Source organism: Emys orbicularis, chromosome 3 (assembly GCF_028017835.1).
Source record: "Emys orbicularis isolate rEmyOrb1 chromosome 3, rEmyOrb1.hap1, whole genome shotgun sequence".
Lineage (NCBI taxonomy): Eukaryota > Metazoa > Chordata > Testudines > Emydidae > Emys > Emys orbicularis.
The window spans coordinates 140,918,225-140,945,382 of record NC_088685.1 but is presented as its reverse complement, the minus strand read 5'-3'; the positions used below and the strand labels follow the sequence as shown (position 1 = coordinate 140,945,382).

At 39.0% G+C, this 27,158-nt stretch overlaps 1 protein-coding gene across 1 annotated transcript in view; it reads right to left on the bottom strand.

The window, feature by feature from the left end:
- FMN2 (formin 2) overlaps positions 1-27,158 on the bottom strand; it is a 230,875-nt gene that overhangs the window by 44,598 nt on the left and 159,119 nt on the right. Inside the window, exon 15 of the mRNA XM_065401668.1 lies at positions 17,522-17,614. Coding sequence (XP_065257740.1) covers positions 17,522-17,614 — 93 coding nt within the window. The remainder of the gene's footprint in view (positions 1-17,521; positions 17,615-27,158) is intronic.

The window sequence follows — 27,158 nt, the reverse complement described above, 5'->3', positions numbered from 1 at the left end:
TATAAAGTTTATTTACCATTGACACTGAGGCTGAGTAAGCACTAGCCGGAACTGGTAAAAAAAAAAAAAAAATTGCTACATATCTCCCCCGCTTGGGCAACTGGCCACCTAGATCAGGCAGAGAGAAATCAAGGACAAAGGAGACACTTGCTTTGGAGAAAGGGTGTAAGAGGTTGGACAGAGACCTCTGAATTCCTCACCTTTTCCCTCCTGTGGGCCAAGCAGGCTGAACTCTAGGACCTCATGATGTCCTTGCCAGTCCTTCAACCAATATGCTCACCCCAAAGCAGGGAGAGAAGACAAGTGAAGACAAGATAAAGAGGATAAACTGTTCAATGGACCACACAAACCAAAGCCCTCATGCTGGACCAGTAGTAAAATGTACCATTTTAGCCTACAGAATTTCTGCCTAACCTTCCAAGAGTGAGAATGTCCCCTCTCCCCTCCCCTCCTGAGCAGAGTGCAAGCACTCCAGGGGCTGCACTTGCAATGATATATATAATTATTTTATTTAGGCATTTCTATAACACTCAACACTATAGAATCCAAGTATCTGACATTATTAAGGGCAGAAGATCAATGCAGAATAGAAGGATAAGAAGACAAAGGGAAATCTCTTGGGGGAACTCTTTCCTTTTCTTTCCCATTTTCCCCCTCTCCTCCTCCTGATTTTATGCATGCACTTTTGGTTTAACTTCTTGGATTTTGTTGTTTGCTCTCTTGTTGTAAGCTTAATATCCCTTAATGTAGTCAGGGAGAGGAGTGGCATTGGGGAGCGAGTCAGCAGTGATTATGGATGGAAAATAGCAGAAATAAGTGGTTCTGAGGAAGTATTTAAAAGAGGTGAGTGTATCAATAATCTTCAGACGATGACAGTGGCTAATATTTGGTGGCCTTGTGAAAAAAAAATTAAACCCTTTGCAGAATCCTGAATGTGCATCAACCCCCAAAATTACATACAGAAAATCTATTTGAAATTAACAGAAAATTAGGGCTTACCAGGTACTGTATGTGAAAATGTACCGAGATAAGCATAGTTACAAGACAGAATTACTATTTAGTTCAAATTCAGAAAATGCTCTGAGCAGGCCTTGTGGTATTAAGATGAGGTCTATTCTAATGGCATTCAAACATCCATCTTAAACTTTTTGTTCCACCACAACTTTCTGTTGCTGTTCTGTGTTATGATCTTGACCCAGTGATTATGGTCTGTAGTCACCATCTGAATCCAAAACCTTTTAGCAGCTTAAGCTATTTCTTCTGAACCAGTTCCAAAGGACTGTGAGCAAGCAGAGGCACAAAACTGCAATCCCTTCTGATCTCCCGCTCTCACTTAAGGGAATATCACATCTTCTCAGGTAATTGAATACAGGAATGCATTTGAGTAATCTCAGATGGAAGGCAACAAGAACCCTTTCATCTACTTGTCAATGCTCTATATCTTTTAGCTTTTTCTTCTTTTTTTATTTAAAGTGTTAACTACTATTTATTTATAATTAGCTATGAATGTTCCTTCCAGTTACTTCCATATGTAGCGAGCTTTTTAAAACAGATACAGTTCCTTTACAATGAGTCACTACACTGCTATAGTTTTCAATACATCTATTTACACTGAATTGAGATCCAAACACATTTGCATAATGTATAAATGTTCTACACTATATTCATGATAAGACCACATTGCAATAGAAGGATGCACCCACAGGGATTCCCATGTCTGGATTTCTCTTGACAACTAAATTCATAGAAAGGTTTTGGCAGAAAGTACAAAAAAATAGACATTTTTTTATTCATGAAATTACAATCAAGCCTTTAAAATACTTCATACTTCAGTCTTCATACAGTCTTCAAATTAGGGCTGTCAAACATTTAAAAGAAATTAATCATGATCAATTATGAGATTAATGAAATAGGCTTGATTAATTGCACTGTTAAACAATACCATTTATTTAAATATTTTTGGAATATTTGGATGTAGAAAACAGGTATTCACATGGCACTGTTATCATCATCATCGACGATCCCTTGATGGAAGGTTGGAAAGACGTTATTTCCCATTGTAGAAGCCTATGCGTGGTGTCTTTTAATGTGGGGAAGCTGATACACCTACAGCAACCACACGATCATGACAAGCTGGAGGTCTGGGGCCCAGTGGCAGAAAAAGTCCGAGATGACTGGAGATCTCCAACATGCTGCAGCCTTCATCCGCTTTCACAGCTGTTGGGATCTGAAGACCCTCTTCCGCCTGATCCACTGTTGAGGACTTGGGGGATTGGATCGTGCTTTGTCTGGGACCTCCTCTCAGACCTGTTTGCCTTGGGAGATCCTACCAGCAGCATAAAGCTCCTGACAACATAGTTCTGAGGATCATTGGAACACGCAAGCCTCTTTACCACAACTAGGTAACGGTCCACGAAGAGCAGCACTGTTGTAGCCAGTGTTGCAAGGTATTTATGTACCAGATATGCTAAACCTTCGTATGTCCCTTCATGCTTCGACTACCATTCCAGAGGACATGATTCCATGGTGATCACGGGTTCTGCTCGATAATGACCCAAATCAGTGCAGACAGAGGCACATTCATTTTCACCATCTGAGTCAGATGCCACCAGTGTAGAACTGATGAATGAAATTGTTTTTAATTGTTCACTTTATTAATGTAACTTCATAAGTAAAGTTTTATGAATGAAACAATATTCGTTCATAAAACCGGTTACCCCAATAACTGGCTAATTAACAATTAAGATGCTTGTTAAGAGCCATAGCTGTTCAGTCAGCTGCCTTTGTAAGTTTCACTGTCAATCCAATTCCTGCTTAAATCACTGAGACTTGCACTGTTTCAGTATTGTAACTTCTGTTCACCATTTATTACACTTGCCTACAGTGTAACTTCTGTTCACTGTTTGCCATATTGTAATTCAAACCCCATTTTACAACGCTTACTCCATTTTGTAAGGGCTTGCTGCAACCTTCATTTTTGCAAACCCTGCTGTAATCTTATTAGTTTAGTTTAGATGTGTGAATGAGGTATGGATGGATGATGGAATCAACCTCCAGCCCCAGCCTGTCCTGATTAAATAGAGTTCAAACACCAACCGCTGAAGATGCAGACAAGAGCCCTAACAAAGTAAGAAGAATCCACCCTAAAAAGAAAAGGTACAATAAAAGGAAGATCAAAGCCCGGTCCGAGTCTGAAAGTCATGTCTGCAATTGACGGGTGATCAATCACCAAACCTGGAGGCAGCGTGACACAGCAAGACCTATAGACTCTAGATTCAAACTAAAGCCTACAAAAAGGATGGGTGAGATGGAAAACTTTGGAGGAGGGTAACATTCTGCTGCCAACATGGAAGGGCATCGGTGCATGCCCAACAGAGACCCAGCTCGTCCTTGTGCCCGGCTTTCCTGACCAGTTAGCCGCCGCAAGCTACGAACCCAAGCTGCAAACTCAAGCCACAGACTCAAGCAGGACTGGTAACTATGCAGCAGCTGCAGAACATCTGATGAATGTGTGTGTGTGTGTGTGTGTGTGTACAGGTATTAGGTATAATGTGTGTGTATAAGGATTAAGATATTAGTTATTGGTCATAAATCAAATTGTCATCATAATAAATGTGGCATCTTTATCTTGTCCCCTTTAATAAGATCCTGCTAGTTTTTATTGGTATAACACCAGCAGAAGGTTGATTTTCCTTTTTGGTGGTTCAGGTTCTGTAGTTTCTGCATCGGAATGTTGCTCTTCTGAAAGCATGCTTCACACCTCACCCTGCTCAGATTTTGGAAGGCACTTCAGATTCTTAAACCTTGGGTCGAGTGCTGTAGCTAACTTTAGAAATCTCACATTGGTACCTTTTTTGAGTTTTGTCAAATCTGCAGTGAAAGCATTCTTAAATTGAACAACATATGCTAGGTCATCCTCCAAGACTGCCATAACACAAAATACGTGGCAAAATGCAGGAGACTTACAATTCTCCCCCAAGGAGTTCAGTCACAAATTTAATTAACACATTATATTTTAACAAGCATCATCAGCATGGAAGCATGTCCTCTGGAATGGTGGCCGAAGCATGAAGGGGCATACAAAGGTTTAGCATGTCTGATACGTAAATACCTTGTAATGCCAGCTACAACAGTGCCATGTGAATTCCCATTCTCACTTTCAGGTAACATTGTCAATAAGAAGCAGGCAGCATTAGCTCCTGTAAACATAAACAAACTTATTTGTCTTTGTGATTGGCTGAACAAGAAGTAGGACTGAGTAAACTTGTAGGTTCTAAGGTTTTACATTGTTTTGTTTTCGAGTGCAGTTATGTAAAAAAATAATTCTACATTTGTAAATTGCACTTTCATGATAAAGAGATTGCACTACAGTACTTGTATGAGATTAATTGGAAAAAATACTATTTCTTTTGTTTATCTTTTTTACAGTGCAAATATTTGTAATACAAAATAATATAAAGTGAGCACTGTGTACTTTGTATTCTGTGTTGTAATTGAAATCAATTGGAAATGTACAAAAAACATCCCAAAATATTTATATTAAATTTCAATTAGTATTCTATTATTAACAGTGCAATTAAAATAGTGATTAATTGTGACTAATTTTTTAATCTAGTTAATTTGTTTTGCATTAATTGCTTGAGCTAACTGTGACACCCCTACTTCAAATACTTCAGGATAAAACTACTAATATAGTTTCTAATATGCAGACCTGATTTACAACTCTGTTACTGAAGTTCAGTGCCAGCATAATTTCCATCGATATCATAAACTTGGATTCGATTGTCTTTATTTCAGACGTCTGAATCTCAGAATGGCATTACACTGGCTTATATCTGGAGTAATGCAGTGATTTATGAGACCATATATATATATATATATATATATATATATATATATATAAAAAATTTAGTTTTCAGTTTATCAATAAAACACATGAACCTACTGTTTAAGCTTTTTGGCACATTTACCAACACTGAAACACAATAGAAACATTAACCTGATAACAAGAGAGGGCACTGTGACCAAAGCAGATGGAGGTTGCTTGAGCTCTGAAGTGGCCCACTAGTAATCTCCAAACATCATCCCCTAAACCCCATCATCCATCCCCTAGAAATATTGCATCTGCCTACTGAAATGCCCAAGATACCCTTTAGCTGTGCATCTTCCTCTCTTGCTCTGAAAGAACCAACAAAAACAGAGGAGATCTGCCTCCCCCACTTCTACAAACAAAATGGTGCCTGAGCTTGATGGAATGCAGCTGATGGCTGTACTACAACAGGTGGCCATAGATACTCTGTTGGAATCAAACCTGCAGTTTCCACCCTACAGACCACAATGACTGATTCAGAGTGCACTACAAGCTCTATCCAGACAGATGGATGAAGCAGAACACAGAATTTCTGAAGTGGAAGATACTTTCAAAGAGAACAAATTACAGATTATGAAGAACAGTAATATCATCAAGACTTTAAAACCAAGCTAACTGATCTAGAAAGCTGCTTGCAACAATATAACATGAGGATTGCAGGTGTCCCTGAGGGAACAGAGAATGGTAAACCTTCTGAATTTGTCCCTAAATAGGTAACTAAGTTGTTGGATCTGCCAGTAGATTTTTGTTTTGATAACAATCACGCACACCAGGCCCTTGCCCTCAAGCCAGCTCCAGGAGGTAGGCCTAGAGGATAGATTGTGAAATTGCTGAAGTTTACTACTAAGGAGCTTATTTTGCAGAAATCTAGAATCCAGCAATTAAAATACAGTTCTTTCATGATTATGCCCATGATGTGGTTGCAATGAGGGCAGCTGTTAACCAAGCAAAAAAATCTGCCCAGGAAGATGGACTTGGAGTTTTTTATTAAATGCCCAGCAACATCTGATAATATGAATGGCGAGAAGAAAGTATCATTTAGTTCATGTCAGAAGGAGGAAAAAAATACCTCAAAAGTCTGCAAACTTCTCCCTCGCAAGAGAAGATATTTGTGGAATGTTTCAATCATATGGAATTTATGTATTGCTCTCTGAGATCTGATATGGCTGCTCTGCACAAGTTAATGAGCACTAGTTGATAATGATACGTTAGTTCCCTTTTTTTCTCTCTCTCTCTTTCATTGGGGTTAAAAGATTAAAGGATTATTATAAATTTACTTCCACTTCCCGTAACTCATAGGAAAGGTAAAGTAAAATCTATCATTTGATCAGTACTTTTATATATAATAAATAAATAATTGCTTTATTAGATTGTGCTTCCTTATGGACTAATGTATGAAGGTTCTATTGGTAATAGGTGATTATTAATACATTTGGGCTCCTCTCAAGAGATTAAATTAATTGGAGTAAATCAGAACTCTTAGGCATTAACAAATATGCCCACAAAGGCCTTTCCTCAAATTGGGACTTTCAATGGTAATACTCTTATATGAAACATGTAGGAATACTGATTCCCAAAAATATTCAGGAGATCTCTAAGATAAATACTGGACCTATTATTGCCCAAGTGTCTAATGATTTGGGGAAATGGAGTTAATTAACCTCAGTTTGTGGGGTAAAATTAATATACTGAAAATGAATATCCTTCCCAGAATTGTATATGCCGTGAGGAGGTATCCCTATTTCTATTCCTCAAACTTATTATAGAAAATTGAATAATATTTTCAGAATGTTCCTTTGGGGCATAGGTAAGAAGCCTAGACTGGCTTAGAGGGAGCTGTAACTTGTTCAATCTCTGGGAGGATATGTTTTGTTTTCCCAACTTGGAAAATTTTCACATCTCCTTTTTGCTGAGCCAGGCATCTTTGTGACTACTAGATTTGACCACACACCTTGGATTCAGATTGAATGAGAATTAGTATACCCTCTCCCTCTTTCAAGCATTATAGGATCAAAGTACTATAGATTTGATGGTTCCAGAGCTCCCACAATAACGTCTGTGAGGGAAGTGTAGTCAAACTTGTCTAGAAAGTTCTGCTTCCATCCATTCTTTCCTGTAGAGGCAAACCTATGGAGCAATCCTATCCTTAAATAATGACAGGTTTCAGAGTAGCAGCCGTGTTAGTCTGTATCCGCAAAAAGAACAGGAGTACTTGTGGCACCTTAGAGACTAACAAATTTATTAGAGCATAAGCTTTCGTGGGCTACAACCCACTTCTTCGGATGCATATAGAGTGAAACATATATTGAGGAGATATATATATACACACACATACAGAGAGCATGAACAGGTGGGAGTTGTCTTACCAACTCTGAGAGGCCAATTAAGTAAGAGAAAAAAAACTTTTGAAGTGATAATCAAGATGGCTCAGTACAGACAGTTTGATAAGAAGCAAGTGTGAAAATACTTACAAGGGGAGATAGATTCAATGTTTGTAATGGCTCAGCCATTCCCAGTCTTTATTTAATCCTGTGTTGATTGTGTCTAGTTTGCATATCAATTCCAGCTCAGCAGTCTCTCATTGGAGTCTGTTTTTGAAGTTTTTCTGTTTTAAGATAGCCACCTGCAGGTCTGTCATAGAATGTCACTTGAATAGATATGTGGACAGAGTTGGCATTGGGCTTTGTTACAAGGATAGGTTCCTGGGTCAGTGTTTTTGTTCAGTGATGTGTGGTTGCTGGTGAGTATTTGCTTTAGGTTGTCTGTAAGCGAGGACAGGTCTGTCTCCCAAGATCTGTGAGAGTAAAGGATCATCTTTCAGGATAGGTTGTAGATCTCTGATGATGCGCTGGAGAGGTTTTAGTTGGGGGCTGAAGGTGACAGCTAGTGGTGTTCTGTTATTTTCTTTGTTGGCCCTGTCTTGTAGGAGGTGACTTCTGGGTACTCGTTTGGCTCTGTCAATCTGTTTTTTCACTTCAGCAGGTGGGTATTGTAGTTTTAAGAATGCTTGATAGAGATTCTTTTTAAGAATCCTTCTTTTTAAGAACCTGATTGATTTCTCCTTGTTTTAAGATCCAAGGGGTTTGGATCTGTATTCACCAGGGAATTGGTGAGAGGTTTCTAAAAGCTTCCCAGGGTAGGGAATGGTGGCAGCGGACCTGAACTAAGCTGGTAGTTAAGCTTAGAAGTCCTCATGCAGGCCCCCACTCTTGTACCCTAAAGTTCAAAGTGGGGATACAGCCTTCTCAGATCTTGGGAGACAGACCTGTCCTCGCTTACAGACCTAAAGCAAATACTCACCAGCAACCACACATCACTGAACAAAAACACTGACCCAGGAACCTATCCTTGTAACAAAGCCCAATGCCAACTCTGTCCACATATCTATTCAAGTGACATCATCATAGGGCCTAATCACATCAGCCATACCATCGGGGGCTCGTTCACCTGCACATCTACCAATGTGATATATGCCATCATGTGCCAGCAATGCCCCTCTGCCATGTACATTGGCCAAACCGGACAGTCTCTACGCAAAAGAATTAATGGACACAAATCTGACATCAGGAATCATAATACTCAAAAACCAGTGGGAGAACACTTTAACCTGTCTGGCCATTCTATGACAGACCTGCGGGTGGCTATCTTAAAACAGAAAAACTTCAAAAACAGACTCCAACGAGAGACTGCTGAGCTGGAATTGATATGCAAACTAGACACAATCAACACAGGATTAAATAAAGACTGGGAATGGCTGAGCCATTACAAACATTGAATTTATCTCCCCTTGTAAGTATTTTCACACTTGCTTCTTATCAAACTGTCTGTACTGAGCCATCTTGATTATCACTTCAAAAGTTTTTTTTCTCTTACTTAATTGGCCTCTCAGAGTTGGTAAGACAACTCCCACCTGTTCATGCTCTCTGTATGTGTGTGTATATATATATATCCTCAATACATGTTTCACTCTATATGCATCCGAAGAAGTGGGTTGTAGCCCACGAAAGCTTATGCTCTAATAAATTTGTTAGTCTCTATGGTGCCACAAGTACTCCTGTTCTTTTTGCCTATCCTTAAAATTAGTGGTAAAACTTCATGTGGAGGGATTGTGGGGACAGAGCAATTATGACTGCATCACAGCTAATTGACAATGATAAATTTAAATCATTTGTAGATCTTCAGCAACAATTTGTCTTGCCCTTCTCTGGAGCATGGGAATATCTCCAGTTAAAGCATTTACTTTTGAATGTATTTGGTCCAGATGCATTAGGAGCTCCAGAACCTCCAGAGCTTTTCTTATGGCTAACCTCACAGCTAATGAACAACTGGATTCCAAACAAAGGGAATGCCTGAAAAATTCAAGGCAATTTGGGCTGACTTTTTAGAGATCTATGATTAACGTAGACCCTGAAGATAATATGTTGCTTCCACTCCCATCCCTTTATCCTAACCCTTTTTATTTACTTTGTGTATTATGATGAATCTGGGATTTTGGTATAACTGTTATATTTGGAAAAAAAGTAATGAAAAATTATAAATAAGTACAAAGAGAATGGTGCAGAGACCATTTCTAAATAACAAAAGGAACAAAATAAAGATTATACAACATGGAATAAAAAGTGAAAATTAAATGAACAGCTGAATACAGAAAAGGCAGTGACAACTGTGTACTATATTGAATACTCTTAATTTCTTATTTCTCTTATTATTCCTGCAGCAATTTCATTTTTGATCTATATAAAGTATGTGATGGTATTAAAAAAAACCAAAAACCTGTAACCGTATACTGCCAACAATTGACTGCACAAAAGGACACTCCCCAGTGACTATCACAATAAGGTGCAAAGCCCAGCAATAGTCCTACGCAATAACCAAAGCTATCCTTAAAGACATAACCCCCTTTTTCAATTCACCTCAGGCAAAAGCCTGGGTAAACAGATGGTCTTTTCATCACATTCCGAAGGATAGCCTCTAGCTCGGTCATCTGAACAGAGTGGATTCCAGTGTCAAAGGCCTACCAATGTAAATGTTAGGTCTTCATCCTAAAACGTATACACTCAGGGACTATTATTGGGGAGGTGGTAGCCATGTGATATATTGTGCTAAACCTGAAGCTTTCACCATCTCATCTGCACTCTGCCCACTATCCCCATTCACTGCCACTAGTTTTAACATCCTAAGTCTCGGAGCAGCTTCAAAAAGGCTAGTGGTCTCAACCATGTGAGAGCTCTGTTCTGCTAGGCACTGTACAAACATGTAGTAAAAGACACTTACTAAGACAAACCATACATTCTTAGGTATAGAGATGGTACTGTAAGTAGTTTACATTGGTTTTAATTCCTCTTTCCAAGACCTACATGGAAGGACGGATGTTAACTTAAAGATACCTGGCTCTTTTCTGTAGAAGGGTGAAAGATGGGGGCGCGCGCGCGCACACACACACACACACACACACACACACTTTTTTTCCTTTTAATACAATCCCAAAGATTTCTGAAATAGCTTTCCATTAATATAGGCAAGAAAAACAAAATATCTGATGGTGCAGAGTGGCATAGAAAGGGTTCATTTGCACACCTTTTGATGACCTGTATAAACTCTCTTGTCACTTATTTTTTGTCACTTATGAGCATTGAGCTTTTTCAAACACATGCCCATAAAACCATTTTTTATCAGACCACACCATGCAGAGATACCCACCCAGTATGCATAGATTACATTTATGCCACTAAGGATGTGTAAGTGAGTTCCTGTGCCGTGGCTGCAGAGAACTGAAGCCACCATTGCAATGCATTGGCTTTCTCATGGGTTCTGAAACAAGGCAAATTCATTTAAGCAGTCTTAGCGATACACATGAAATTGAATGTGCAACAAGATGACTATGTAGTAATGCAAACCAACTGAGGTGTAGACATCTGAGGTAAAAGACAAGTTGATGCAATACAGATGTATTTGTTAGTATTACCACATCTAAATGTCTGAGATATAAAACAAATGATGACTTTCATCATTTAAAACAGACAGAACACTAATAACAAACTGTAAAACAATTAATGAAATTCACATGTTTCCCCCCCCCGCCAGTGTTAAGCATTCTGTTTTCTTATGCTACTTATTCTGTGTTGCCTGTTCTTCACATTCCTCTCAAGTGAAAATTTCAAAAATGGGAAGTTTGCAGGTTTTAGGTTATTTTTTTTTTCTTTCAATAAAGAGCATATTGGGAACAGTCCTGTCTCCGTAGCTTTGCTTATAGTAACAGTTCCCTAACTCCGCCCATTTAGCCTTGCTTTGCTTCTCCACTTTGGGAGGTGCCCAGGAAAAAAACCTAAAGACTTCACTGTTGCATATACGAAGTATAATATTAGTCTTTTATGGTACACTGATACAACCTACATATCTTTTCTGTCCTCTGTGTAGTATAGCAGAATCTCAGGCTGACTTTGCAAGGGACTAGAGATGACTGCAGTTCTGGGAAAAAAAGCTGATCTTGTCTATAACATGTGAGGTCTCTGACTACTACAGGGACAGTGAATGGAGTAGAGTGGGGCGTCCCTCCCAGAGTGGAGTGATCGATGGGGGACTAATCTTTCAAGTGGGTGACATGTGGAGGGAATGTGAGTGAAATGCTGTGGTCTCCTCTGGTCCTCACCACTTGGGGAAGGTCTGCTTTTCAGTATCTAATTACTAGGTAGGTTCACAATTTATAGGCCAGAACAGAGTTGTATTTTGGATAGCTGAGATTCGTAGCCCAGAATTCAAAGTTACATGAAAGACTGAGGATGGCAATAGGGAGGCAGAGATAAGATTAATGTTGGAAACTTATGTCATTATTACTAATATTACCTTTTCAGAACATTTACAGCATTTAATTTATTTTCATTTTTAAACTCTTATAATGTTTAAGGAATGGTGTTTAAAATTAATAGATATTCATAGACATATACTCATACAACCCCTTCACTACCTTAATGAAGTTTTTGGCCTGGGAATTTTTAAAGAACAAAACAGTTTTATTTCTATATATTCCTAACATTATTTTAAGTCCTGTTTTCTTGAAAGGATTAGTTTAGAAAATTTTGGAAAATAACAAAGAATCATGTTACCCTATATATTAAAAAGATACATTTAAAGAACATTAAGTTGCAAGTCAAGCAATCAGAAGGTAAAAAATACCAGAATTAAATTTGTGTGGGTATGTGTATTATGAGACGGTCTCTCTTAACATCATGTAGGAAGTCTGTGGCAGAGTCAGGAACAGAGCCCAGATCTCTTGGGATCCAGTCCACTGCCTTAACCACAAAGGAACATTCTTGTCCTTCTTACAAACCTCTGCCTCATTCACTATCCATCATTTGCACTGAAAGAAGCAGGGGTCCTGCAGAACAGACATCATGTAATTAAGGACTTTATCATAATTCATACACACAGGGAAGGGCAAGTTAAGATTTCATGAAAAACCTTAATTCTGACATTTCCTAACCTTTTTAGAGACATAAACCTTTCCAAACTTTACATCCTTTATACATAGTTTTGGTATGTAATTTCCTAGATTAAAAAAAATACATAAATCCTCAAACCAATAGAGCAAATTTTATCATGTGAAACCATACTGACCCACATGTGGGTCATCAGCAGGATTTAAACCCAAAGGCTTTAAATCCACAGCACAGATGTCTACTGCTTGACCTGTTAGAGTAATTGACAGTAGTAGCAGGCTATTATCTTCTAAGTATACCAGCCAGTAGAGAGGTAAATGTGACACACTTTGCTAAAGGCTTACACAACTGTTTTCTAGATAGCAGTGGAACATTGGGAATCAGGATTCCTGATTTCTATTCCTGGCACTGGAAGGAAGTGGTTATAGATAGCATAACCAAGCATATACATATGGCATATTTTATCGTTCAAGGCAATGAGACTGTGGATTGAGTCTGCAACATTAGAGATAGGGTGACATTGCCATAGGGTGACATTGCCAGTTGTACCTGAAATGACCTTGTGTAACCACGCTGTAAAATCAGTGGTATGATATTCACCTGCCTTCTAAGGTAGGAATATGGGGCCTTCCTCAATAATAAGTGCAGTGATGGGCACATAATTTTGCATACCAGTACATGAGGGAGCTGAGATTAGAATGCACGGTCTCTTTCTGGGTTCCAATGCAGCACTACTTCCCAAAGTGGCAGTTGCTGCTGCCACATCCTTCATGGAGTCTGTGGGGCCAGGAAGCATGCTCAGTGCAGATGGAATGTTCAGCAACTGTAGCAGCAAGCCTCTAAAAGCTTCCCTTGACTGCAAAGTTAACTCGTATTACAACTTGACTGTTGCACCTAACTCAAGTTCCGTCTACTAACAAAAACCCTTAACTCAAGTTGGCTGTGCCATTAGGGGGCATAAGCTAAAGCTTGAGTGAGCACAACTCATCAGCTGCTAACATGACCACTCTGCAGTGTGGATGTAGGCTAGCTCCATTAGTACTACATTGTCTTTCCACAATTCCACCTGTGTGCCCAGAAAAGACAGATAAACTCTCCCACTGGGAAAGAATTCATAGAGCTTACTTCAGTGCAAAGAACCATCAGATATGCCCACAGAAACCTTAGTGTCACGCGAGTGAGCACAATGCCAGTACGAAAACAACAGCTTGACTGTTGTTCTGCAGTGTGGATACTCACTCTCTCAAGTTAGGCTAACTTGAAAGAAGTAGCTCACATATAGAAAACTTGAGTTAACTCTGCCATGTAAACATACCATAAAAGTCTTTACCAAGCATGTGCAAATGGCAATTTTCAGACACTTACAATTTGGCTAAATCTGGATACTTTTTAATGGGGACAGCAAAAGGTACCTGTCTAATACCAGGATCACCCACCTGCCAAATTTCATATTCCTGTTCCAAATCATGCAAATGCTAGAGCTCTTTAAAGAAACCTTCCAAAAAATGTAACTTTTGGAAAATGACTAACAAACTATTTTTATTGTATACTTTATACTAATTATTCCATAATCTCTTCCTTGGAAGCAGCTAATTTGCTTTTACTGAAACCTTTTCGGGGGAAAAAACCTCTGGAAGAGAAAATTTCAGCATAAATGGTTCAAGTTTAGCAAAGCAATATGCAACTTAAAACAGATGCCTCACAGGTTGGCTGATTCTTTAAGTGGTGTTAGACCTAACCCTACCTGTGAATAATCAGCTGCCTCAGCAGATACTTTGAGGCCAGGGATTGGACTATAGCTTGAAGATCACCTGGTCCTACGATTAGCTTAGCTGAAGAGGGAGCTGTAAAGAGTAACGTCCTGCAGGAGATGTTTGGGAGGGGAAAGAACCCAGTTATGACTCTGAGGCAGATGGCCTGTAGAGTGTAATTCTGCAGGGAGTAGATTAGGAAGGAGAGAGAAGCCTTGTAGGCTCATCTTGACTCCTCATCAGGTAATCTGTGGAGCATAATCCTGCAGGGAGTAGATAGGCTCTTGCAGAAGACTCCAGATTAGAGGGGACAGGACACGACATGTTGAACTTGTATTAAATAATGTTATTTTGAAGAAATAAAACTAAAGCACTGCAGAAAAGGAACTGGAATCCTGTGGCAGGAGAGGGTTCTTTGTGCATGGGCTGGTGAGTTAACCATATAGCTTTCAAGGTGATTACAACAAAAGTATTAGGAAACTGTAATCAAGTGCATCATTTCCAGGTCCATTGATAACATATTAGCTGACATGCATATGAATTGATTCTTCCTCCTAAGGTGGGTGTAATGATCCATTTAAAAAGTAAGCCTGACAGGATTCTAAGCCCCAATCTTTTCTGATTTTACTTTACAAGTTTACTCACTATTTTTTTCTTTTTACATATAAAATTCAACCTGACCAGTTGCAATATTTTAATTAAAAATTAAACTAATACAACTGTGCTAAACCTGTAGCTGCTCCTATAAAGTTCTTCTCTAGCGCCTTACCAGAGATGTTTAACCACATGTGCCCCGCTCTCCATACCTACTGGAAGATAGTTTCGAACTTCAACTTTCTGCCTGGCCAATGCTAGCAATAAGTATCAATGGAACATACTGTAAATGTCTGAAGTTACTTTGAACTGGTGAATCCCGTTATACAGAAAAGTTACCTGCTCTGAAAAGCATCACAAAAAAAACATTCCAAGTTATTTAACCCTGTGAAAAATTATGAATTTAACTGTAAGTTTAAAACTTTTTTTTTTGCTTTGGAGAAACTGAACTTTAAATATAAAAGAACTTAAACTTTATTTTACTTTGCCCAGAACACACATTATATAAATACATAAATCCCCCAAAGGTGCCAAAAGTTGTCCCTCTGTTTTTCTAAATGATCTTGTGTGTGCAGTCTAGCTGAAAAGACTCATCGATTATGGCTACATAAACAACAAAAGCCCTTAGAAAAAATATCTAGATCAAAAGCCTGTCAAACACTGAACAGGAAAGAGAAATCCTGTTTTAAACATGGCCTCTTTCAAGTCTGAATTCAATCCCACCAAGTAAAAACAAAGGATTTCATAATGGAAGGTATTTTTAAATTACTTTATTTTTGGAACTTAACTAAAGGATTCTTTTCTCCTATATGTTAAGCTCTATCTTTCATATAGTAATATCGTGACAGATTTCTGAAAAGTAGCCTTTGTGAGGTTTAAAGAAATGTAGACTAGTTTATTTAGAGCTCATCTACGTTCATGTCATAACCCCTACTTGTATTAATTTCCATTAGAACATGCAAATGATATTTTTAACTTTGCTGCTGTTCTGAGGTTATGGGGTTTCTTTTTCCATCAGTGATCACACAAAACTCCCACTAACTCCAAAAAGGAGTAACATCTGTACATTCTGATAGGAGACTAGACATCTAGGATCAGATTTATCAATATCTTCTTTTCTCTCTATCCCAAAATGAATACAAGAACAGGGAGGGGGATCACTTTGAGAAAAAAAAAAAACTGATAAGCATATAACAAAGAAAAGAGAATGATATTATTTCTCCTCCACATAATCATTCTGTGGAATTCACTGTTGCAGGAAAACAGTCTCAAAAACTGTGGAGAAATTTAAATAGGGAGCCAGGCAACTTTTATAACCATTAATAATGTTTTCATTGTCCTTTCCTAAAGGGATGAAGAAACATCATTGGAGTTTCTTCTGATTTATATTAGTATAATAAACCTCATCTTCAATTCATTGTTCTAGTTTGAAGAGGAATGCATAACACCGTTATTAGACCTTAAATTGTAGCTCCTAACACAACATCTGACGGAAAGAATCTCTACTTCATATTGACAAATGTCCTTTAATTTGTTGTTCCTTCTTCTACGTGCATAACCTTATTTGCATCTACATTAAGCTAGATGCCAAAAACAATTACCAGCTAAACACCATCATTGTGGCATCAAGTATAGAATGTAGGCCTCTTTGATTCCAAAGCACATCTTACCAATTGTTTCAGGACACAGCTAAAGACCTGTTTGGCAAGGATTTGGGGACTGATCTTTGTAATTTCAGGATCTGTTGATTTGTATTTGCTTGTCACGTGGTGTTTTGGCTATGGCCATCAATCTAAATAAGTCTGTTCAATGACATGTGAAGTCACGTGAAGGAATTGGTGCACACATGCTGAACATCACCATAAGACTACCTTGAAAATGCTATTTACCTTTGATGATCCAGTTAGGAAGCAACAATGTGAATTTAATACCTGACTAGCTCACCAGAAATAAATAAATAATGGGCATTGATCTCTAATATAATACATCAATGATAATTTCCATTTGTGATGATCAGTTAACACAGTTCTAGACTTCAGCGCTATTGACCTCTAAAAGGGATAAGCAGTAGATACTCTCACTTCTCACACAATTGTTTATCCAATCATGAGTCAATATTTTTTGTCTTCTGTTATGTTGTACGGTTACAGAAAGCTGGGGTGTGGACAGGAATAGCCAAATAAGTAGACAACTGGCCAGAAAAACAGCATGGCCAAGTCAACAGAGAACATTCTGACTCAGAATATTCCTTCATTGACAGTGCTGCTCTCCTCACCTACTGCAGAATCCTGACAGTGGAGCATGGGAACAGCACCACCCATCCCGTTATGGTGCTTCCCTCCTAGCGTTGAGACAAGATCAGCATAGATATATTTAAATTTACCACACACACCCCCAGCCCCCGCAGCATTTTCCACAAGCCTGTCCTGAGGAGTTCATTTGGATTTGCCTTTTGTGTTTGCTTAAAAAATTAGACACAAGTTTTGCAATCTGAGGAGCTGAAACAAGACCTCTGCTCTGCAGACACTGTATTTTTGGCACATGCACAACAGTCACTGCTTTGGAAATGAGTCCAGCTTTAAAAATTTTTTCAAGAAACAAAAATATTACTAGAGTTGCGAACTCATGATGAGTTCACACTCTTGAGCCAATAGCATCTGTCTTTGCTGCCACTCAAGGGGGTGACTCATTGACAGTACAACAGAGTCGTCCCACAAATCTTTTAGAACTGTGTGGCATTTGATTAAACTAACCCACATCTTTGTATGATGCCAAAATAAACTGTCTCTTTACTCCCAATGTATAAACATTGTTCCTATAACTTTCCTTTGAAATGTCTTGAAAAGGTTCAATGACGTTTCATTATTTACCTTGATTAATGAATTGCTCCATGCTGTCTTTGAAAGGCTGGATGTGCTCTTCTAGTGATACCTGATAAACTTTCCCCGCTTGTGTCTCGCATGCTGAAATTGAAATAACAGATTACTTTAGGGTGACGCATAATGGCATAGATACAAATACTGTAGTAAAAATACATTAGCTTATATTAATTTATAGCCAGCAAAACTTGCTAGGATATGATCCTTAGAAACATACTGCTTCAAATGCAAATGCTACAATAAAATCTTCCTGGAGAGCAATTTTGTTCCTGATCAAATGTTTCTGAATAAATGAACAACTGGTGCCCAAAGTAAGTGGTGGGTTTATAGGTGTCAGAGACCATCCTTCCTGCTACCCTCTGACTTCCAGTGGTCTGCTACCCAGGGAGTGACCAGATTTTTTGTGAGGAAACAGTTGGAACACTTATTATTTGAACAGCAAAGGATAATGAGGAAGGGGAGGGGGTTGTATTTACCTCTTTGTAAATATACTGTTACATATGCTGTATTTTATAGCATGTTCCAGCAGGTGAGCTTCATATCTTATTTATTAAATTATATTTCCCTGGATCAAAATCCTACCCTTATTTCTTGCACTTCTCTTTCTGTTTCTATGTTCAGCTCCCCTCCTCCTCCTCACTCCATTTTAAGGTCCCATTTTCTCTCTCTTTAAAATTTTCTTTTCTCTTGGTCTTCTCTTTCCTTGTCTTACTTCTTTCTACACATCATTTCCTCCCCCCTCCTCTAGCCTCTTACGGTCTCCTCCTACTTCCAAAATATATTCTCCTTCTCCTTTTTCTTCTCCCAGTCCTCTACCCCCTCATCATGCATTATCTCAACCCCTCCTTCACATATGAGCTGCCTTCACTTGTTTCCTGGTGGTAAAACAGGAAAGGAAGCGGCAGAAAGAAGACTCTTGTGGGTGATGTCTTCCTCTAGCTTCCTGAGTCCACCCTTCAGTGGCTGAAAGCTGCAGTACACAAAATGCTTGGTCTACCTTGGGCTTGGGGGACAAGTCTGTAATTAGCTCCTCAAAGGCTTGAAATCCTATGTAAATCAGGAAGTCAACAAGGGACAACGAAGCTTCAATCTAAAAATATTTCCAGGTAGAAGCCAGGGATATGACCCTAACTGCACAGCGCTGCAAAATATCTATATAAGTGGAGGTTGCTGGATCTGTGGGTTTCTTGTTTATAGTTGTCTGCAGGGTTTCATTGTTGAAGCGGATCGTGGTGTCCAAGAAGCTGATGCTGGTGTGGGAGTGTTCTAGAACGAATATGATGGATGGGTGGGTGGTAGTGGCTGAAGTTGTGGAAATCTATCATGGAATTTAGGTCGTCTGTCCAGAGGATGAAAATATCATAGATGTATCTCAGGTATATCATTGGTTTTGTGGTACACTTTCCCAGAAATTCTTCCTCGAGGTGGCCCATGAAGTAGACGACATATTGGGGAGCCATCCTAGTACCCTGGGCAGTTCCCATGGTTTGGACAAAGTGTTTGTTGTTGAATACAAAATTGCTTTAGGTGAGAATGATATAGATGAGTTTTGGCAATGTGTTTGTGTATAAGGGAGTGTCTGCCACTAGAATAGCAAGGATTCCAGTGGCACCTTAAAGACTAAGGGATTTATTTGGGCATAAGCTTTCATGGGTAAAAAACCCACTTCTTCAGATGCATGGAGTGAAAATTACAGATGCAGTCATCATTATACTGCCAGTAGAATGATGACTGTGATAGAACCTGGGAATTGACAAGGTAAAATCTTAAAGTAGGCTGGCTCTCATGGTGAGGCCATATGATGGGGGAGGGATAGCTCAGTGGTTTGAGTATTGGCCTGCTAAACCCAGGGTTGTGAATTCAATCCTTGAGGGGGCCATTTAGGGATCTGGAGCAAAAATTGGGGATTGGTCCTGCTTTGAGCAGGGGGTTGGACTAGATGACCTCCTGAGGTCACTTCCAACCCTGATATTCTATGATTCTATGAATGCATTCAAACAAACGGCACTAGCTTTAATGTGACACCCTGAGGGCTCTGTCTGTACCACTTCTGAATTGTGGAGGAGTCTATGAAATTATTGTGTCATGGAAAGCCTATGTGTATGTGGATCCACCCTAAGTTAGCAGCGTGGCATCATGTCTCTACCAGGCCAGAGACAATGGTAAGGGATCAGTACTCAACAACAGTCTATTTGAAGTAAAACATTTTGTGACAATAGGTTTGCTCCAGTTGGGAGAAGACACATGTACCTTGTGTGTGCAGGGAGGGGAGTTTGAAAGTAATGGAAAATTACCAAAAAGACAGAAAATAAGGTGACCCCCAACCAAGAGTCTAAAAAGGGATTCACATGGGGGGACCTGGGTAGGAGAGAGCCATTTTGCAGCTGATTAATATGAGGGAGGTTGCTGCAGGGGCAGAGTAGACAAGGGGGTGGAGGACCCTGCCATGGAACACAGATGATTCCCCAAGAACTCCCAAGGGAAGGGTGAGCTAGTGAGGGACATCACGTTTAGGATTTTGTAGTGTTTTGTGTGATATATACTCTCTGGTGCTTTACATGATTAAATAAAAAAAGAGCATAAAGTTGAAAGATTATACAAAATGTATACGTGTGTGTGCTTCACAAGAACCACACGCTCCTGAGAGAGTTAAACTGTAAACCAGAAGCTTCACACCTTTAGAGTGGAGTTCTGGGAGATGGGCATTTCAAGTCCTGGGGTATCTGAAGGGTCAGTGCTGCACCCAGGGCATCTAGGATGCTGGACAACAAGTTCCGAGACTAGGAGGGCGGTGCCAGTTAGAAAGTCTGTGCCCTGAGAGTATACCATGGGGTCCTTAGTTTGGGGCAGTAGCTGGACTCTGTTCAGCTCCAGAAGCTCAACGTACCCCAGGGGATCCAGAACACAGAGGCTTGGATTCCCTTCACAGCAGTCCTAGTGGGAGCCAGGAAAAGATGATCACTAGGATCTGTGACAAATGGGTTCAAACAAACTGCCCTAGCTTTAAAATGTCATGAACCAATAGAGAGACAAGGCGGGGGTGAGGTAAGATCTTTTATTGAATCAACTGCTATTGGTGAGAGAGAGAGAGAGAGAGAGAGAGAGAGAGAGAGAGAGAGAGAGAGAGAGAGAGAGAAGTTTCGACCTCCACAGAGCTCTTCTTCAGCTCTGTGCAGCTCAAAAGCTTGTCTCTCTCACCAAGAGAAGTTGAGCCAATAAAAGATCTTACCTCACCCCCACCTTGTCTCTCTAATACACTGGGACCAACACGACTACAACAACTCTGCAATGAACCAACAGAACTCAACTCTTGGGCAATGCCAGACTTGACACTTCTTTCAGACCACTTGTATCTCTAAGTTCTATAAAAGGGGGAGAAAATCCTCTTTGGTGGTCAAAATCTACCTCATCTTTTGACGCAAAAGTACTGCTTCTGCCTAAAATCAAATCAGCATAAAACCCCCCCAAACATATAATGTTACAAAAATATTACAATTCACCCTAAATAGTACCTTTAAATTAAATAGGATTATTTGTGTTACCTTATCTACAACAGAGCAGTTGTGCTATTGTTTCTAAAAGTTACTTCTATGATAAAGAGATTTACTACCATACTGTGCTTATCCAATACAAAATGAATATTTAAACTGTCATCACTCTAAACCCCTAGAGAACAGCAATCTGTTTTACAGATTCAAAAACTCATGTGTCAGAAACAATCATTGGAGGCCTAAACCACACTGCTGTCATACACAGTGCAAAAGAAAATGAAAATCCCTGGAGATCTAGATAATGTAATTCAAATTTAACAAGGTTCTAAGTGGTAATCACCCTGAATAACAATGGAATCCAGATGCCCAGCAACAAATTAAGATCTACCAAAGGTTTTTTTTTTTTAATTAATTGAACATGAAGCCCAAAAACACACTTTGTGGGCATTTCTTTTATCATTTTCCACAACTGTAAAAATGCTACTGATTAAAAGTACACAGAGAAATGGAAATCAAATCAAATTATTCAGTGGCAATCCACACAAATGGCATAAAGTTAGTGGGACATTGACAATTGTAAATATTCTGATTCCTTTATTTGTTTTAAAGTATAATTGAAGATGGAGATGCGAACAGACTTAGTGAAACATCAGTAGCCCTATTCAATTAAAAAAAGTTAAATAGGCCTTCATTGCTTGTGATGCAACTTATTTGAAAACAAATGTTACGTATCTGCTCACTCGTGGGCAGGCTTATGAAACATGTACACATGCTAAGTCAAATACAAGAATGGAATTACTACTGGATGTGATGATTTCCTAAGGTTTGGAGAATCTGCTCATTTATTTAGTGAATAAGTGTTATATTAGGTCAATTCCATGGCTAGTGAAAGCGCTGAAATGCAGCATTCGCTTCCTTTACTCCCACTTCTGCTGCGTCTTTGAGGCAAGAATGTGAACTTTGTACCTCACAAAAAGTAAACAATTGTACTCCACATGAAGCCTTCTCAGAAATGGTCTCATACATTTAATAGAAGACTGTTCACCACAAAGCTTCTCAAAATGCTTCAGAAACTAATTTATGTAATCACCTCTGGAGTGGAATATGGGAGGTGTTCAATGACACTGCCTAACACCACACAAGACTTTAGGACAGGAAATGAAGATAAGTACCTTATCTAATTTAGATAGAAGAAAACCGAAGAGGGATCTTTTACATAGGTAAACTGAAAACTACAAAACACAATTAGTCAAGAAGGAGTTTGATCCCAAACACTCAAACAGTACCATGGGGCAATGGAGATTTTCCAGAACTATAGGATAACCAGCTGAAAGATCTTGCACTCTGCCACAAATTGCCATAACAGCCTAGGTAACATCACATGAGTTCAGTGTCTCTTCCCAGGCTATGGATTACTCATCATTCTCAACATTTTGAAAGGTCAAACATTTTATTCTTTTAATTCATTAGCTGCAACTCAGGATGACCTCCTGATATCTCAGTCAATTTAAGAGAAGATAAGTGTGGCTCCTCTGAGGATAAGTGCCCCTCAGAGATTGTACGCTATACCCAGGCCAATAGCCTACGGCAGTTCCCCTTCAAAGTCTTTAAGGAAATGCGCAGATACACTATCTTTTCATATTCACTTTGCTTTGGAAAAGAAAAACAGATGTAATATTGTCAGAATGAAATACTTAATCTTTCTTTCTTCAAAGAACTATTTAGAGTCCTGCAACGTCTCCTATGACTTGTGAATCTTAAAAACAAAACAAAACCGCTGTTTCTACAATCTGTTGTTTTATGTGAAAGGACTAAACTTTGACATTAGTGATCCTAAAAAGATTCAGAGTTCAGGTTTGATTCAGCCAAGCAGCAGAACCCTCTTGGGTGGGAAAACCGAACTGCAAGCCTGGAGAATTAATGAGATTCTGGGAATTCCCACAGTTGATAAACTTCAGGAATAAACACTTTCACTATCCTTGTACCTCCTGTTTTGCTCCAGACTAGAAAACAATAATGAAAATACTCTTAGGGCTTGATGTTATAGTGTCTCTGTGTAGCATGCATCTAAATACAAGGAAGAACTGAGTGGCAGGAAAGGGAGTTCCCGAGATGCTAATTCTGCATCAGACTGCTGCTACCCTACCCCAAAGTAACTCATTCCTAGTGTCAGACATAGAACCTAAGAGAAAAGAATACTAAACTAAGAGAGGAACTTAAATGAAGCAGCACCTGGTATTAAGAGAATTGTGCTGAAATCTATGTCCACATGCCTGACATCCACCCACAACCTTTTTGTGTTGTTTTTGTTTTTTTTAATCTGTGGTCTTGTGACTAAGGGAGCAGCTGCACAGGGAGCTAGAGACTTCCTACTATTCAGCATGGTTCATAACTAGTACTTTTGCTTACAATGTGTGTTACCAAAAATGGCCTCCACTCACACTGATAATGGAACAGAACAACCTTGTGTAATGAGTCAGGTTTTGGATTATGGAGGCCTTCATCTAATAATATCAGAACCACAAAAGAGGAAGCTTGGTTCAAATTCAGTTATAAAATGGGTGATGGTTGAGGCAAATGTTCTCATTTTTGACAAGCATTCACCCCATTCCTGGCAAAAATTACCAACCATATGTAGATCCTTCAAAGACAACGGAAAAATACAGAAAAGGAAGAAAAACACATCTTACTTTGCCTGATTAGGTATAGGGGTGCTGAAAATAAAGTCCCCAAATGCAACATCACAGCATTTAGAAACAGTGGGAGTCATGCTGATACCATTGCCTTACTAATGGCAGTATCATCACCTACCGGCCTAAAATGCGTCAGTGTCTAAAATTAACTAGTGATTCATTATTTTCTATAGAACAGGCGTAACATGTTTTTAGGTTTAGTAGTCCTCAGTCCCTCAGATCAACAAACTACTATTTAGGATCATAATCTCTCTAAACAGAACTTTTAGATGTAGTACTCGTATATCATGTTCTATACTGTTTCACTGGAGTCTAAAAACCTCTGTCCCGCTGAGCTGTTATTACTCCACAGCATGACTAAGGAAAGCAAAGATGACAGGAGCACAAAAGATACAGGCAGTACTCCTGCCTGTCCATATTTCTTACTGAATGAATGAGACACTGCCTGTATATGCCTTTCTTGAATGTTCCTTTACTTAGCAGTGCAAGGGAAAGTGGGTGAAATTGTGTAGATAAGTGACACAAGAATGCCTGTTCAGTCTGTTACATACTTTGTAAAATCTATTTGATTTAACTTAACATGATAATGTTTAAAGTAGGGCTGTTGATTAATCACAGTTAACTCATGCAATTAACTCAAAAAAAGTAATCACAATTAAAAAAATTAAATCACAATTAATTGCACTGTTAAACAATAGAATACCCAATTGAAATTTATTAAATATTTTTGGATGTTTTTCTACATTTTGAAATATATTGATTTCAATTACAACATAGAATACAAAGTGTACAGTGCTCAATTTATATTGTTTTATTACAAATATCTGCACTGTAAAAATGTTAAACAAAAGAATTAATATTTTTAAGTGACCCCCTACAAGTACTGTAGTGCAATCTTTTTATCGTGGAAGTGTAACTTACAAATTTAGATTTTTTTTGGTTACATAACTGCACTCAAAAACAAAACAATGTAAAACTTTAGAGGCTACAAATCCACTCAGTCCTACTTCTTGTTCAGCCAATCGCTAAGACAAACATTTTTGTTTACATTTACTGGAGATATTGCTGCCTGCTTCTTATTTACAATGTCACCTGAAAGTGAGAACAGGCATTTGCATGGCACTTTTATAGTTGGCATTGCAAGGTATTTATGTGCCAGATATGCTAAACATTTGTATGCCCCTTCATGCTTCGGCCACCATTCCAGAGGACATTCTTCCATGCTGATGATGCTCGTTAAAAAAATGTGTTAATTAAATTAGTTACTGAGTTCCTTGGGGGAGAATTGTATGTCTCCTGTTCTGTTTCACCTGCATTCTGCCATATATTTCATGTTCTAGTAGTCTCAGATGATGACTCAGCACGTTTGTTTTAAGACCTCTTACACAGCAGATTTGACAAAACGCAAAGAAGGTACCAATGTGAAATTGCTAAAAATAGCTATAGCACTTGACCCCAGGTTTAAGAATCTGAAGTGCCACCCAAAATCTGAGAGGGACAAGGTGTGGAGCATGCTTCCAGAAGTCTTAAAAGAGCAACACTCTGATGCAAAAGCTACAGAACCCAAACCACCAAAAAAGAAAATCAACCTTCTGCTGGTGGCATCTGACTCGGATGATGAAAATGAACATGGGTTGGTCTGCTCTGCTTTGGATCATTATCGAGCAGAACTCGTCATCAGCATGGACGCATGTTCTCTGGAATGGTGGTTGAAGCATGAAGGGTGTGACATTCTATCCTTGGGGGAGCATACTGTAACCCCCATATTCCTCATTTTCATGTATTCGTGATCTTACGTATAAAGCATGCCGTGTAAGCTATCGGGGAAAAGTCATGATCTGCTGAAAGTCATTTCTCTATCCATGTATGTATATCATTAATGCATATGAAGTTAGGAGAATTGTGTTGGATGGTGGTCACTAAAACATGCTGTAAGTTGGGGGAATCAGCCAGATATTAGCTCCCCAGAGGCAACAGCAAGGAAAGCAACCAATGCCTGGGCGGGGTGTCAAACAACCCATCAACAGCCATTGTCCAGCAAGGGAGCTACAATGCAATGACTCATCTGCATGAGGCCACACCAGGGGAATTGCTCAACCTTGCTTGGAGAGACTCAGTAATGCTCACCTGTCTCTGAAAGGGGGGGCAAAGACAAGAGGGAGGAAAGGAATGATAAAAGGAAGAGACGATGGCCACGCTCTTCCTCTCTCTTCCATCTACACCTACAGACACCACACCAAGTGACTGAAGCGCTGATCAAAGAGGAGAGCCTGGTTGAAGAGCAACCAGCCAGTCTGTGGTGAGAAGCAGCTAAGTTTGTAAGGGCACTGAAAGTGTTAAGATCAGCTTAGAATGTGTTTTGCTTTTATTTCATTTGACCAAATCTGACTTGTTATGCTTTGACATATAATCGCTTAAAATCTATCTTTATAGTTAATAAATCTGTTTATTCTTTCTGAAGCAATGTGTTTGGTTTGAAGTGTGTCAGAGGTTTCCCTTGGGATAACAAGTCTCGTACATATCAATTTCTTTGTTAAATTGATGAAATCACGTAAGCTTGCAGCATCCAGCGGGCATAACTGGACACTGCAAGACGGAGGTTCCTAGGGTTGTGTCTGGGACCGGAGATATTGGCTAGTGTCATTCAGTTGCAAGTAGCTGGGAGCAGCTTGCATGCCAGAGACTGTGCATGGAGTCCAGGAGTGGGGGTTCTCACAGCAGAGCGGGGTAAGGCTGGCTCCCAGAGTCAAGGATTGGAGTGACCTAGCAGATCACGGGTCCAGATAATACCAGAGGGGAACATCACAAAGGGACATATGAATCTTTAGCGCATCTGACACATAAATATGTTGTGAATGCCTGTTCTCACTTTCAGGTGACATTGTAAACAGGAAGCGGGCAGCATTGTCTCCTGCAAATTGTAACCAAACTTGTTTGTCTGAGTGACTGGCTGAACGTAGGACTGAGTGGACTTGTAGGCTCTAAAGTTTTACATTGTTTTGTTTTTGAATGCAGTTATTTTTTATTCATAATTCTACATTTGTAAGTTCAACTTTCATGATAGAGATTGCACTACAGTACTTGTATTAGGTGAACTGAAAATTATTTCTTTTGTTTTTTATAGTGCAAATATTTTGAATCAAAAATAAATATTAAGTGAGCACTGTACACTTTGTATTTTGTGTTCTAATTGAAATTGATACATTTGAAAATGTAGAAAACATCCAAAATATTTAAATAAATGGTATTCTATTATTGTTTAACAGTGCGATTAATCGTGTGATTAATAGATTTTAATTTTTTAAATCATGTGATTAATCATGACTAATTATTTTAATCACTTGACAGCCCTAGTTAAAAGACATTTCTCTTAATATTTAGCTAGGTTCTTTTATTAACAATATCCAGGGACTGGGTCTACCAGTTGGTAAAGCTCAAGGAGGT